The 17,056-nt window shown below is 35.2% G+C and overlaps 1 protein-coding gene across 3 annotated transcripts in view; it reads left to right on the forward strand.

Moving 5' to 3' along the window:
* The window catches only part of LOC118185054 (zinc finger MIZ domain-containing protein 1-like), a 547,573-nt gene that overhangs the window by 197,500 nt on the left and 333,017 nt on the right, over positions 1 to 17,056 (forward strand). For all 3 annotated transcript variants that reach the window (XM_085824218.1, XM_085824220.1, XM_085824219.1), the window contains one exon: positions 12,808 to 12,969. In XM_085824218.1, the coding sequence (XP_085680344.1) occupies positions 12,808 to 12,969 (162 nt within the window). The remainder of the gene's footprint in view (positions 1 to 12,807; positions 12,970 to 17,056) is intronic.

Below are 17,056 nucleotides of genomic sequence, written 5' to 3' on the forward strand. Positions count from 1 at the left end.
TTTAAGTGAGGAAAACATGATATTTAATAAATAAAGATAACACGCAAAACGTTAAATAATGGCCCTTTGGAAGTAATATAAAATCTGAAGGCTTTCAGATTTATTTATTTATTTATTATTATTATTATTTTGCGTGTAATTTTATTACGTTTTAAAACTGGTTTCTAAGTGAGGACTTTCTAAGGGAAACTGGCTCGTATACAAGTTACACATGTGGAAAGCCACAAAAACGCCGGCTAGCTCGTTCCCGGGATTCAAACCTCGGACCAAACTACCTGCGTTCAGCGACTCTACCGCTCGGCGGCTGGTGGGCTTGTTAGTAGAATTATACTGCATTATTATTGTATTATGCTATGAAGTAACAATGCTATAAGACTGAGGGTTTATTCATGGAATAGTACTTTTGTAACCTATTATAGTATTAAAAAATCATTGTTTCTTTGCAAATTTAACAACAACAACAACAACAAAAAAAAAAAAAAAAAACTGTTCATAGCATTCTCATTTTTATATTGTAAAAGAGATATTGATTATTATTAGTTTTCTATTTAAAATGTGTCGAAACGCTGGTTTGACAAGGACTTCAACTGCAAGAGACCTACACTGATTATTTTTACTTTAGTACTTAAACTGTGAAAATATTACTATATTTTAATTATTTTCACAGAATAAAATCTTTTGAGAAGGAAGAATATTTAAACTGAGCAGTTCTTATATATATAAAAAATTCAAGTAACAGCAATGTAATATTAAAAAAAAAAAAAAAGGTGTTAGTAATTGTGTGACAAAAATTGCAAAACGAATTAATCACACATACAGGATAGATTAGTTTAATTTTGGTTATATATTTTATACTGAAAAAATATTTTCTTTCATGTTAATTATAGAATAAATTATTTAAAATAAAGCATTTTGATGCGTGTGTGATAGTTGAATGCAGCAGCAATCGGCCATACTGTAATAGCGAATGAATTTTATTTCTTTTCCTGAAAGAAATAATTTTCATAGTAAAGGAAAATAAAAAAAAAGGGAAGAAATATTAAGAAAGAAATATTTTCTTTCTAATTTATTATGTAAAGAAATATTTTTCCAATAGTAACTGTAAAATAAATTGCGGGAAAACAGTTTTAATGTAAGCATGAAAAAAAAAAAAAAAAAAAAGAAAGAAAGAAAGAAAAAACTTAGTTTGCTATTAGATTGTAATGCAAATTAATCATATTATAAATTTAAATGATTAAAATTGTTTATTTCTAAAAGGATTTGAAGTAAGCTCAATTCATTTACTTTTATCTATTTACCATTGCTTTCGTGGTATCCCATATCACTCTTTATTTCTTAGCTCTAAATTCCTGAGTTAAGTTTCCCCTTAAAAAACGGAATTTTCCTTCACATAACACAGCAGCATATTCCGCTGCGTGTTGGTCATAATACTGTTTTGTGCAATTTTTTTCGAACTACAAATGCAGCGTGTGAGTTAGTGAAATAATGGGAGAATATTCCTAGAACTTCAGCCAGCGCGCGCTATAAATTTCGTCACTCGTCTATACTGCGATTGGTCTAAAGCTCCTTGAAGCCTTGTCCCCTTTCAGTAAAGTTAAATGGACCCACCCGCCCACCAACTGAGGACCACAGAATGGCTTTCTCCGATAAGTTGTTGATAGCTGTCCATACCGGTTTCTTTGAGTCAATATTGTTCGCTTAAGTTGTAGACAGATCCAGTGATCATAGAATAGGCGTCCAGGGCATATCCCTTCAACCAGCCGTGTTCGTCAAACGTTGCCACCTTTTCTGGAGTGTTTGAAAGCCGCAAAGTTTTTTGCGCGTTGATGCGCTATTTAGAGCACTGACTTTTATTGTTTGTTACTAAGCCATTCATAGTTTCCAGTATCTTATGCAACACTATAGCCTCTTACGAGACCATTTATATTTGAAGTATTCATTCATGAGTGCATCGTTGTTAATTTAAAACGAAATTATGAATCTTAATTTGTTATATTTTTTAACGGAGCGTATCCTACATTAACCTGTCGCTGCAAATGTTATGTAGGATTTTAAAATATACAGGGTGTACCGTAAATGTTGCGACAAACTTCTAGGGGGGTAGGGTACATCATAAGGATTAAGAATGGCATGGGAACCTATACCCGGAAATGTCAGGGGTAAGTGGTAGCAGAGGTAGAAGATGGGAAAAGAAGCAAGAGGGATTAATTTGAAACATTAATTGGACATGAATACAAATGGTGTACGACAGCTTGAATGTTACAACAAATGCTCGAAGTTTGCACCATCAGACGCCAAACATGCCTGACATTGACGGACCATTTGAATGCTGCGAATCATTTGATCTTTCTGGAGCAGGTTCTTCCCGATTTGCTTGACGATGGTCCACCAAATGTGAGGCGCAACATGTGATTCCAACATGATGGGGCCCCTGCTCATTTTGGACTGGATGTTCGTAGCCATTTGAACAGATTGTTCCCGCGTCGATGGATTGGGCGTGGTGAACCAGTTTCTAGGCCTCCACGCTCACCGGATTTATCGAGCCTTGATTTCTTTTTGTGGGAAGCCATCAAAAGTGTCGTGTCTGAAATGGTTCTCGTGGCTCGCCTGCGCAACTGCTACAATCAAAGAAACCCCCCCCCTCGGTGTGTTTGAACATGTCCGGCAATAAATGTTCCGTCGGTGTCAGGCACGTTTGGCGTCTGATGGTGGAAACTTCGAGCATCTGCTGTAACATTCAAGCTGCGTACACCATTTGTATTCATGTCCAATAAGTGTTTCAAATTAATCACTCTTATTTCTTTTCCCATCTTCTACCTTTTACCCTTGACGTTTCCGGGCATGGGTTCCTATACAATTCTTAATCCTTATCATGTGCCCTACCTTCCCTAGAAGTTTGTCGCAACATTTGCGGTACATCCTGTGTATTGACTTTCGTAAATACAATTTCATCTTTAAGCTGTACCTCTTTAGAAATCATTTAAGGCAGAAAATCGTAACACAAGAATAATCAGCGCAAACGTATGTATAAAACAAAGACTGTAATTGTGTAATTAATTAGTAATCAGAAGGAATTATAAGCATTATTGTTAGGTTTTAGTTTATTATTGCAAAGCATATTAGGGCTATCTCCCTGAGAGAAGGTATGTCTTCGTGGAGGACTTTCTAAGATAAAACTGGCTCGTATACACCATACAAATGGCAAAACCACGAAAACGCTCATGCAGCCAGCCCGTTCGCCTGGACTCGAAGCCAGGTCGAAACTACCAGTGTTCAGCGATTTTACCTCTCGGCTGCTGGTGGGCCTAATATTATTAGGAAGGAAACAAATGTTCGTATTCGTTGGAATGCAAGGCTGTATATTTTCCCCACCTTCCACTTAAAATGTATTTCTATAAATCATACCCGCCTTGCATGAGCAGCCTATCGTTTAAGTAATATAGCCTATCGTAGTTAAATGAGTAGCCTATCGTTTAAAGTAAGATAAATTTAAGGTATTTATTTCTTATTCCTTAATTTTAGTTGTGGAAAGAAAACGTATGTGGTTTAGTTTGATCTCAAACGCTGGTGGTTATTCTTATAGAACACCGCCAGCATTGTTGATTTGATTCATTTGAGGCTGTCCCTTTGCAGAACCTTCAAAATACAGGGTCTATGTGCGGCCATTATATATCCAAATCTTCTCTTCTCACGTGCAAAATACCTTCAAAAATCCAAGGCTATCCTTTATTTTAAACCTTTGGTATTAGGGCAAACTAGTGTGGTATACGACATCGTAATAAACTTTCTCGAATAATAGGTGTCCTGTGATAAGTTACCAGCTAGATATTGCATGAAAATATAGAATACTGCTTGGACTTGTCTTTTCCTTAGCATTATTTATATTCCTGACTTATAACTTTCGACTTTCTTTTGTTTTGTATTGGTGAAAGGGAAAATAAAAGCCAATAAAAAAACCCCTTAAATGTTAAGCTGTTTACTATTGTTAACATGCGCTGTTTCAGCTTTGCATTTCCTTTTTTTACTCTGTAATTTTTTTTATTTAATTTTGTTTTATTTTATTTAGTTTTAAGATCGATAGACTGGAAAGATGAATCTTTCTCTCTTGCATGTGTATTTTAAATTGCATAGTATGATTATTAATTTGCAATAAAACCAAGTCACAAGTTTCGTAATTGTATATAGTATTTTAGTCAATGATATAAAAAATTACACAGTTATCCTTTTTAATGTTTTTAATCATCATTAACGATCATAGAGTTACATTCTAATCACGTGTTTAAGGTGGACCACTTAGGCAGAAATCCAGTAAACGACATTCAGTTCATGGAAGAACTGAGTTGAGAAGGCCATATTTGTCTATTTCTCATCTTACCTCTGTGGATCCAATTGTCCAAATTAGATGACCATCAACAAGTACACTGCGCGCAAAAAAAGGGGGGACAGTTCTATATCTCCCGCTCTACGGGCCGATTGTCAAAATTCAAATTGCGTTTTTCATGTCTCGAAAGCGCGGCTTAGGATATATATTAGATTTATATATAGCATTGTTCTAACATAGGTATTTTGACACAAAATCGGACTTTTTCTGAAATAACATATAATTTTTTTTCCATATTTCAATTCTACGACTCAAATTATGCCTAGATATTAAATTTTGTAAAATTTGGTGCGAAATTTACGGAGAAATTCAAAAATTTATCTTGGCGCAATTTTTTCAGTTTGCGCCTAGAATAATTCACTTGGCGAACTTCTTAATATATGGCAACCAATTTTCCTTTACTTTCCATTATGCCGGAGAGGAAAAAAAAGGGACATCGTTCCTACCTTTTTACATTGTGCATGAGCGAAAAAGAGGTCACATCGTTCCTACTTTCAAATAATTTTAGCAAAGTGTCTAAACCGCATTTGATGTTTTATCGCTTTCAACAAATATGCCAAATATCAAAACGCGCCAATACATAAATTCACGTGTATCTTCGGAAATTTTGAATAAAAAACTAATTTTTTACAGGTATGCTTAGAAATACGTGTACTTTAAGATGCTGGTAAAAATTTTATAGATTATAATTTAAATTTAAAAAAAAATTATAAAAATTATTTAAAATCAAAAAACAAATCATAAAAAATGGGTGAATTTTATTTGGAATAAACCTGAATTTCGAAATGTGAAAGGAAGAATCAAATAAGTTTAATAAAATAAGAGAGATTAATATATATATACCAAACTTAACATTGAGGAGCTAAAATTTTGAGAGCTAATTTTTTAAGAACTACTTGTGTGATTTTTACAAAACGTGGCAGTTTGGCGTAATTTGAGTCGTAGAATTGAAATATGGGAAAAAAATTATGTTTCTTCCAGAAAAGTCCCAATTTTGTGTCAAAATACCTCTATTAGAACAATGCTCTATATAAATCTAATACATATCCTAAGTCGTGCTTTCGAGACATGAAGAACGAAAGTTGAATTTCGTTAATCGGAAGGTATAGAACTGTCCTCCCCCCTTTTTTTTGTGTGTGTGTGTGTGTGTGTGCAGTGTACATAAGCAAGAGTTTTCCTTCTGTTTTTAAACTTGGCATCTTGTGCAGTTAGCATTTTTATGATGTGGGTTTCGTAAGACTTCTTTCATGACAGATAATTTACTTGCATCGCGTGGTAATGTAATTAGCAGAAACAGGTTGATTCTTTAGCTTATTGGCCCCCTCATTGGCATTATTTACCTCTTTACCTTTTCTTTTTAACTCACTTCAAAGCTTGATCCTTCTTTGCATTGTAAGTCTTTTTCTTTGCAAAATTATGAACTGTGAGTTCTTTTATTTTGCATGTGAGTAACAGAGAGCCACTGGCCTACCCAATCTTTAATATTGCGATATTCAGAAAAAAGTTCATTGTGACTATAATAACAGAGAGACACTGGCCTACCTAATCTTTAATAATGCGATATTCAGAAAAAAGTTCATTGTGACTATAATGAAATTCAAATGTAAGTTTCATGAATCAAGAAGCTCTCTTGAAGTTCACATTCAGGAAAAAGAACAAAAATCTTAGTTAGAAAATTGTTATTTACTCGGAGGTTTTTGTGGCTTTTAAACGCAGGATGCCTTTGACGTAAATTGTATGGCAATGCGTTATATAGACATATTGCATGGCAGTGCTTTATAAAGACATATTGTATGGCAGTGCGCCGATGCGTTATAAAGACAGAAATCTTCAAAGATATTGACGAACAAGTACTATGCTTCTAGTATAACGAATGCTGTTATTGAGGGTTAAGTTTGGTGATCTGCAAATCTGAAGATAGGAATATTTGGCTAAATAATTCTAATGCATCCATTAATGAACTAAATGCATAATTAGGAAAAATTTGGAAACACCTGTGGCGATTTATAGGAAGATATGAATCGTAACTTATGATGAAAGAAGAAGATATAAAACTTAATTTCCCCTTCTCTCAATTCTAATCTTTAAAAGCTAACAGCAAACAGTTGAACCACCGAGGCATGTCTGAAGACAGGTCTTACAATATAAACTTAATAATTTTTCCTGCAATATCCACGGACTGCGAAATTCCTCCCATACCGTCTTTGCCATGATGACATAAAAAGCAACCCTTCCAAAATATTACTGGGAATAGCAGATGATTTTTCAACTGAACAATAGAGTACTTATTTTATTAAAAAAACATAACCTTTTATATTAACAGCATATGCAAAACTATATATATTATATTAACAGCAACTTAAACTGTGCCGGAGCTCTAAATAAGATGAGCTCCGGTACTTCTTTTTATAAAACTGAACCACAATTTAAAGGGGGGGGAATTAGAATTCGTAACGTTTTAGTTTAACAATAAGCGGACTTTGCAATACTCTATTTCCCTAGAAATACGAACTCATGAGAACATGAGACGTTCAAGTAACGTCCTCTAACTCACATGCATGGAGCATGCTCACATGCGGAGACCTTTCCCTCATGGAGGTCCTCCATGCTTTCCCTTTAAGAAAAGCAATAAATTTGGGAGGGTTTGTTTAGGAACTCCTAAATTTCTCGCCATGCCATTGTATCTAATGTATTGTTATCGATGCTTATAGATATAGTTATCCTCGCAGGAAGGAAAATGTGTGTTCTTAAATGTGCTTTAAGTGACAGCGAGTACAATAAGAGTGAAATACTGAGATAAACTGCTCAAGCATGTCCTATACATCCTCTTCCCACAGTATCCACTAATGGGGTGGGGAAGCGTAACCAGCAACTTTACATTTAGGAGTCCGATTCAGGACTCATTTACCCCTGACACCCATCTGCTTGATGGCTATAATTATATCAACAGAAAGCCACGGTCAAAGAGAACGTTCTCTCTCGCCAAGATTCCCCTCATTTTTTGTTTCCACCCACTCATACCCTCATTCTGTTTCGTGCTGGAATTTTCATCAGCTATACTTTAAGTATATTTAATTTTTGTGATGATAAAAGAACTCCCCCCCTACGATCAGAACCTAAGTTGGGCCGGAACCCACCGGATCTCGGCTCTGGTGCTTCTTAGTTTTTGTAATAAGTCATAATTATAGCCGGAACGCACCGGAGCCCTGAATAAGAAGGCTGCGGCACTTCTTTTATGGAATTGAATAACAATTTCAGTAGAAATTTGATCTCGAAAATTTTATTTGAACAATAAAATTATATTGAAAATCGCGTATTAAATTTCAATTTATCTCTTTACATTTTATTTAATTTTAATTAGTTAATTACTTCAATCTTTAATTATTTCAATAAATAAAAATTAATTATCTAATAATTATAAATTAAATTATAATTAATCAAATATCTAATAATTATCAATTAAATTATAATTAATGAAGTTTATAATGATTATTGATTAAATAACAATTTATAAACATTAATTAATTCGATGATAATTAACTATTTAATTTTAAAATTATTAATGAGTTTAATAGTCATTTTATTTATTTATTTACTCTTGTTCCTCTCTGCTGATGGTCTTCCATAGGCCTCCGGCACTTCTAATCTTAGAAATTAAGCCCTGGTTATTGTTAATTGATGGTAGATTGGTTTATCCCCATGATAAGTCGATTAATCTACGATCAGTGAAAATGGCTACTTTTTCAATACTTAAAGGTTTTCACTTTTGATGTTGATTTTTTTTTTTTTTTTTTTTTTGTGTGTGTGTGTGTGTGTGTGTGTGTGTGTGGGCAATTAAGGATTTTTTTTACAGATTTTTATGTTTTTAAAGCAATAGAGATTTAGAAAATACTATTTAAAAAAAAAAAAACTAATTAAAATACTGACTAAATTTTTTTAAAAAATATTCTTTGTTTTAATTGAATTTCTGTTCCTTGGAGATGGTCTTAGAAAAGTTTTCTAATTATATATATATATATATATATATATATATATATATATATATTGAATGAGTATAAAATTTATTAAAATACATTTTTTTTTATTAATGCAAATAATGTTACTAGTTGGCTGTGTTCCAGTATGTACCACTTTGCTTAGAGCACGAATTCTATACAATTCTGCGAATAAGACATTTTAAAAAAGCTTTGTATTGCTCAATACTTTTCACCATACTCTACGTAGAAGTGCGCGTCACTTAGCTCTTTAAATAATATCTCCGATTTTAATACCAAATATCTCGGCAAATTTTTGTCGTACGCGATTCACACTTTTAATACTTTTTTTTTTTATAATGAATATAAATTTTTTTGTAAATGTAAATTTAGGAAGCGAAAAAAATGTAAAGGAAGTTAGTCTTCGCAACTTTTACAAAATTGATTGTTACTTCTGTGTGCAATCACGAAAAATTACGGATTTCAGACCTCAAAGAAAATATCCACTTTCATCGCTCTCGAATCCGTCCAGACTACCCTCCCACGTGACATTCTACGGACATACAAAGGATTCTCCACTCCAAAACGAACTGCAAAACCGACCCCACCCTCGCGACGCCTGTACGAACACATGAATCTCGCATAACTCAAAAAAAGCCAGCCGCGTTCGCCTAAATCGACTGCAAATCGCTATCACCCCACTACGGCACGGCAATTAGACGAATTAGGCGAAAATCCGTCTTATGGCTGATTAGGATCTGTCTTATGAGCCGATTAGGCTTAGGAACTGTCTTATTAGCCGCAGTGGGGGTTGAATGCGAGTTTGAAATCAATAACTTTTGTTCCCTCTGCATTCTATATTTATTTAACAAGAACAAAACTGAAATTCTTGATTAAAAATGACGCTAACTTTAACAGTTAGCTTTATCTTTCTAAATTTTACGCTTATTACATTACAATTTGAATGCATAACAGTTTTCTCTAGTAAGCAGTAAGGTTTTCTTAAGTAAGTTTGGTTTGTTTTAGCTGATTACAGCAAAGTACTGTCTGGCTATCTTCCTGAGGGAAGCGATGTCTTCATGGAGGACTCTGTAAAGGAAACTGCCTCTGATACATGTTACTCGTGGTGAAACTATTGTTCAGCGATTTTACCGCTCGGCCACCGCTGGGCCTATAAATCAGATCTTCTTAAGCACGTATATAAGTGAAATTTCCGTCAGATAAGTAGATTTCGTATGCTACGTAAGATTTTTCTCAGGTAAATAAGCAATTTTTTTTTTTTTTTTTTTTTTTTTTTTTTAAGTATAAGTTTTTTTCCTTATTTTATTGTCTGCATCAAAAATAAAATCTAATAGTAATGAAATTTTGAAACAATGAATAGTTTGCAGTTTCCTCGACAGACACACTCGTCTGCAAAATTAAGAGAATTTTCACATTATGTCGAATTTCTGAAAGATTAATGGACAAAATTTATTGACATTTCGTATAAACATACAATTTATGACAGAGAAAGAGATGTGTCGTTGTGAAGTCATTTCATGTGCGCATCATTATTAATTAGTAAAGCTCATAGTGCAAGGATGTCCAAAATCCACGTTGTGATATCGAATTGAAAATGAGTCTAATGGGGTATAGTCCTCTCTCACAGCCAGACAGGTCGCGCAGCGTGACGGCATGCATGACAGGTGGCAGTTAAGGAGTCTCTGTGGCAGTCGATCCCACTCATGCTGCTAGGCAGTTTTCAACTCCAGAGTGGTTTTCGGAGGGGAATGGAGCGAGGTGAAATTTCCCTTCCAAGAACATTCCAGATATGCTTATTATACAGTTAATGTCAAAAGATCTGGCTGGCCAGTCTGTGCGGCGAATCCTCACTTTCTGGGTAATCGTCGACCAGTTCAGCTGATATGGATGAGCATTGTGGTCTTAACAGGAACCTAGAACAAACTCCTTCCCTAAAAACTCGAACATAGGGCTCTAAGATCTCCTTTTAGGATCTCTTAGCCGTGAGGGAGCCTTTGTCAAACATATGTAGGGAGCTGCTACCGTCCAACATAATGCCAGCCTAAACTATTACACTTCCACTAGAGTAATTATCCTTTTCCCTGATGAGGGAGCGATGGTATCGTGTTCCAGGTTCTTTTCAGATGTTGGTTCCCCGAGAATCAATATCCAAGCTCAATCTCGACTCATCTGTAGTGCTCCACTGAATTCACGTTTCAGCTGCATGTTGTTTGCACCATGATAAACGAGCTGTGTTGTGTGCTACAGTGAGTCGGACGCAAACGGCATACAGCTTTGTCGCAGCTTTCGGGCTACGGTATAATACCGTGAAACTTGGGTTCCAGTGGCACGTGAAATGAATGACGTCTCCTAGAGGTCATTGTTTGCCAAGGGATTAAAACTATAACAACCCTGTGTCGCCGCGCTAAAGTGCTAAATAACGATCCGTTGGTCAACCTTGTCCATGTCTTCTTGATATGAATCCAGTGTCCTGAAACTGTTTCCACAAATTCCAGACGACACATTGAGTTCTGTAGCTACCCGTGCTTGTGTTTGGCCTCCCTCCAATCTATCGACAAATCTCCATTTCAGCATACCACCCTTACCTTCCAACTTATTACCAACCAACAACAAATTTATCCAACTCTTGCGAGGAACACGGCGAATGTCGTGAAGGAGTATTAGCGCACAAAGCGCCGAAAACCCTCGTGCGAAACCCTCCCTACACAATCACATTTCCGCAGACACGCATGTGTACGCTTACGTATTCTACTCTAAATATTTGGATAAATCTCGGCGACATAGTTAGTACCTTTAGTTTGCTTCTTTTCACAAAAATAGGCATAATTCTTTTAATTTTTACATACGAATGTATTTCCTCTAAAAAACATCGATAGAATGTAGTCTTTTAATGATTGTAGTTTTACATTCAAAAAGTAAATGTTGGGGTGGGGCGCTAGAAGTTCTAAAATAAAAAAGTAGGCCATAATTTTTAAATTTATTTATAAGTTCGTTTTCATTTTTAACTTTCTCTGTTGGTAACAACCGTATTATTATTATTATTATTATTATTCGTAGGTAAGTGCTGTTTGAGATGTTAAACTTTAATCTGACGTTCTGAAATTTTATTGCTTGTAACCTGTTTTTCTGCGATATTGGTTATATTTATTTTGCACTTTGTTTTCTTGATTTGCGTGAGCTACAATAACGACAATTGACAATTAATTTTGAATGCATAGAAAAAAATTAATTGTAAGTAAAGTTATTGTCCCGAGTACATGAGGATCTTGCTAGCGGCAAGAGCCTCTCTACTCGAGAGTTTGAGAGCGTTCCGATAGCTTGCTTTGTCCGAAACAATTTGTAGACTGAATTAGTCACGCCCTTTTAATTTTTTCGGTCTTCTGATTCGTTATAATTAAAGGTGATATCAGAGGAGCTACAGAATGGTTGGCTAGTCGGCCCTTTGACTTCGAGAGGCTTTTATTACAGACAGTGCAGTTATCCAAAATCCCCTAACAATAGTCATCGAGTTATGACTCATGTAATGTCAAGTGGAGGTTTTACTGAACAAGTTGTTGCTCCTGCATAGTTAGAGGATATCGTCTCACTCCTGATAACAGCTCCATGACTGACACTTTTGAGGGACCGCGCATATAAATTTCTTATCTTTATGTGGTCCGCCTCATGACCATCGTAGGCATCATCGAGCATATGGTTTATGAAATCAATATAAAAGATACTTACCTTTTCAGTGACCACCATTTTTGGTCACCAGAACTGTACCATGAAAATTTTAAATCTCGCCAAAAGCTTATTGTGAGATTTAAGCGGCCGCTTTGAGAAGGAAGTACCAATAAATAAATTATTTGCGTAATTTTGGTCTTATCTCTATAATTCAGTTGATTTAGATCTGTCATAAAATCATGAAATTTTAGGCTCCTTTTTTCATCACATTTGTTTTCCATAAGACTCCTGTTTAAGACGTGTTAGCTTCTATTTCATGTAGTAAATAACTGCAACCATAAACATACAGACGATGAAATATATCTTTTGTTTGAAATGAAAAAAATTTTAATTTTTAGGTTATTTCAAGAAATACCTTTTAGAGTTCACCTACTATTATCTACTATACTGAAATTAATTAAATGAAAGGCACCTTCCCTAAGAACATTTTCCTTGTGGATAAATAAGGCCATGCTCATAAGATAATGTATTTGTTTATGATTAACCATTTGAATGTTATCTCTCTTAGTAAGAGGGCCATCGCGGAAAATTCTTGCATGAATCATACCTCTCGAAAGCCACGGATTCTTTATATAGCAAATCATTTAGCAGTGTAAGGTAGCATGTGGGCTAGCAATATGATGGCCAGTGCTACCTTTGTTCAAATTCATTATTTCATCTCATGTTGAAGAAGTAATGTAATTAACGGATATAATTTTTTTCTTGTAGTTGCCGGTCGTGAAGAGGGAACCGATCGATGAAGAACCCGCTGTAGAGGAGTACAACGCACGAAGTAGCTCTGATGTCACCGCAGGGGGTGCCGGTAATATGGCGACTGCAATGGAGCGGCACATTCAGCAGACTAATGAAAGGTTACATTGTATTAAGGAGGTAAAAAATTTACCTATGCTATCTGTTCCCTCATCAGAAAACTTGAGATGCACGCACAGTCTTTTATAAGCCTTTTACTATATAAATCACATAATCAAGTAACGAAACGAGATTCTGTCATGAAAAAAATCTCTTTCACGTGCCATCCACTGTGTCATTGATAAAATATATTAGCCTACATGTAGTTTTAGTGATAATAATACTTTTCCCAAAAGCACTTCGTAGTGGGCTCAGAAAATGACATAAAGTTTTTACCCCTGCCTTATGATACCAAAAATACACTCATGTCCATAAATTAAGGATAATGCAAAATCAAGCAAAGGAAGAGTTAGAAATAAAACAAATTTGACTTATTTGTAAAGCTTATTTACTAAACAAAAGGTAAAGAGCAAAAAAAAGATGCTGTATGTTTGATATTATTAAAAAAATTAGCGATTTTTTCTCTCTGGAGCAAATTACAAAAAAAAAAAAAAAAAAAAAAAAAAAAAAAAACCACCCTATTTACAAAAAAAAACCAATATTACATGGTTGGTATGATTGTTAATACATTGTATGTCTCCCAGACGATGCAATACAGGCCGTACAACGCCTAGGCATGCTGAGTATCAAATTATCGATCTGATCTTGGGGGATATTACACCACTCAAAAAGCAATGCTCTCCGAAGTTCCGGTAGACATGTAGGAGGAGGTTGACGTGCTGCAACTCGTCGGCCATGCATGTCCCACACGTGCTCTACTGGGTTCAAGTCCTGTGAGAATGCTGGCCAGTCCATACGGGTGATATCTTCCGATTGAAGGCATTCGCTTACGATGTTTGCACGGTGAGGACGGGCGTTGTCATCCATAAACACAAATTGTGAGCCCACGGCGCCCCGAAACAAACGTACATGTTGTTCCAGAATGACGTCCCGATAGATTTGGCTTGTCATGGTTCTAATTTGAACATGCAGGTCAGTTCTGGAGCACAGAATAATTCAATCCCAAACGAGCACTCCTGCACCACCGTAACGGTGTCGTTCAATGATGTTTTCTTGGTGGTAACGGGTACCTGGAGCTCTCCATATGAAAATCCGGCGAGAATCAGACTGCAAGCTAAACCTGGACTCGTCGGAAAACATCACACAAGACCACTGTTGCGGTGTCCACAATGCATGCTCTCTACTCCAGGCGAACCGCAGGCGACAGTGAGTTGCAGTAAGTGGAACGCACCTGGCAGGTCTACGAGCATATAGACCAATCTGCCCTAAGCGTCTATACACGGTCTGCCTTGAAATTGTCGTACCAGTGGCTGAAGAGAGCTGACGAGACAGGTCTGAGGCTGTGCTCCGCCTGTTTCTTTTGGCAGTAACTGCCAAATACCGGTCCTCATTCGGCGTTGTAACTCTGGGGCGACCTGTGCTGTAACGTCTACTCACATTACCATCTTGTTGGAATCGTTGCCAAAGCCTGGAGATGACACTCTGGGCAATTCCAAGTTCGTCTGATACTTCCAGTTCTGTACACCCACATTCCAGACGGCCGATAATTCTACCACGTAAAAAATCATCCAAATGCGTCCTTTGTTGACACAAAGTGACTATTCGCTTATTGCATTGAAATGCTTATAAAGCGCCTGCGAACAATTTTACTTCTTTGCCTGTATTCCTTATATATCACTCTCTTACACTCTCGTCATTGTGACGTACCATCGGTGTCATCTGATTACTTCCTGAAATTTGCATATGATTCTTGAAGACGTGTGTATTGATTTTACAGGTTATATATTTATTTTAGAGTTCGTTTTCCGCGTGACTCCGAATTATCCTTAATTTATGGACATGAGTGTATATTAAAGTGAATATATCCGTTGGCCAGATGATGATTCCACTGCTCCAGTAATTCTAAAGGTTTATATTCATCTGTCGATTTAATACAAACTGTTAACTGGAATAAAAACTATATAAAAATGTACTTTAAATTCATGCAGAGAACAAAAGCCATTATCTGATTCAGTAGTTGCAACTTCAGTCGTTAAGCGTACCAAAGCTGCTACAGCAGATTATAAATTCAGTTGTATATTCATAATTAATTTTCAGTAGTCTCACAAGGAGAACAAAAGTACTGGAGGAATACTTTTGTTTGAAGTTAATGCTGGAGGAAGAAAGGCCATATAGCAACAAAAGCCAAAGCAAAAAGGAAATAGTAAACTGCTTTAAAATAAAAATGGAACTAGAGAAAAATACTCACAAGAAAATTTATAAAGTAGTTATTTTAGTTGATTGAAAATTAATAAAGTAGTAATTTTAGTTGGTTGAAAATATAAACAAAAAAATTACATAATTTATTATTATTTTTATTAAATTTACACAATTTTGCGCAATTTATTTCCCAGCATGATTAAAATGTAGTCGGTGAAAAGAGTGCAATCTGTATTACTACAAAGTATTACCATTACATTTTATTTTTAATGCATTGTGCAAAAAAAAAAAAAAAAAAAAAAAAAAAAAAAAAAAAAAAACTAGAGTTAAAACATTTTTAATCAACATTTTATAGGATGCAGTAAAGTTATTTTTTTGGCTATACAAGTTATTTAAATTTGAAAAAATGTTATTAAAAATAATATGTATGAAACCTTTTTTTACTTTGTTTTGTAGGGTTTATATTTATTTTAACTAACATTTATTTTAAGTTTAAACTATCTTTCCTGTCAAGCCTTACTTTCCCCTGGAACTGCCAATGCCAGAGTATGTAAATTTTAGTAGAACGCGCAAGGATTCAAATTATCAGCGGAAGTATTCTGAGTTAAATAGAAAGGAAACGAGTTCGAGGTGTGCTGTCCTTACTTCACGAGCGCAGAGGTAGTTAGCCAAAAATTGAAGAACCCCGCGTTTCGGCCTGTGTGCTTGCCTTGGAGAATTGTTAATTGTTCAACGTGATATTCAAAGTTTGCTGAATTAGCAGCGGTATTGTGAAACGCGGTGAGTTTAGTTACTTTTAGAGAGCCTCGTAGTTAGAGTCTTGTTATTATTTTCTTTTCAGGTTCTTATTTTTATTTTACCGCCGGGTCGGCGTAGTTTGTGAGCGTCAAGAGCACGCAATTGTAACTTCTTAAGTTGAATAAAAAGGGACTTAAACCCTTAGCAAGACTTTGTCTATTTTCCAGTTTCAACAGTCACCTCTTGGTTGCGTGCAAGTTGGAGGCGCGCAACTCTACAGTTTTACTAAGGAGTAAAGACCTTTTAAATATGAAAGAACTCAAGTCTCATAGATTTTCAATAACCTCTGATATTATTATGGAGCTGGCAAAAGCTGCAAAATGAAAACAATAACACTCTTTCGCTCTTTTACGAAAAATAAGAATAAAATATGAACAATTGAAAAATTACGCAAATGTCAGTGGGAGGGGAAGAACTAAGTCTGCTGCTCTTCCCGCTGAAGAGACAAAAAAAGTTGCTGAAAACTACTTTTAATTATGTTAGTTTTATATATTTATGTCGTAGCATTAATTAAAATATTGTTTTAAAATACTATTGCAATTATTTTATAAATAATACTGTATATTATTTATTAAAATTCTTACATGTTTTATACTATGTATGTAGCAAAGTATTACACTGAGCTAGCAGTACAAGCTCTCTTTAAGGTGAAGTCCATTTCAGATTTTGAATTCGTATATCTTAAAGGTATAACAAAATTAGTCAGTTTATGGTATTTTCTTTTTGCTGGGTTTGTCAAAATTTTGCCAAAAAGGCAACTAATTTGCAATGGTCGAAACATCAAGGGAATTGGACCTATTTCATTATCAAGCGTCTTGCTCCATCAGTTAAACCTACTCAAGAGTTAAACCTTCGGTATTAAATAAATAAATACGGAACAAAAATCACTCGAAAAAGACGTAAACCGAAAAGAAGGCTCTGTGAAATATTTACACGATCGGTACGATCAGTGAAAGTAAAGTAAACAACTAACATAATCTACTTATTGAACTAACAGGAAAAGTAGGAAGAAAATACAATAAAAGTTCTTTAAGAAAGAGGGGGAAAGAGAAAGAAAGAAAAGAAAGGAGGAGCACTAGAATTATAAGTCATATTGGGAAGATAGGAAATC

This window comes from Stegodyphus dumicola, chromosome 9 (genome assembly GCF_044657685.1).
Source record: "Stegodyphus dumicola isolate Sdum_Otavi_A_Nest chromosome 9, ASM4465768v1".
Taxonomy (NCBI): Eukaryota; Metazoa; Arthropoda; class Arachnida; order Araneae; family Eresidae; genus Stegodyphus; species Stegodyphus dumicola.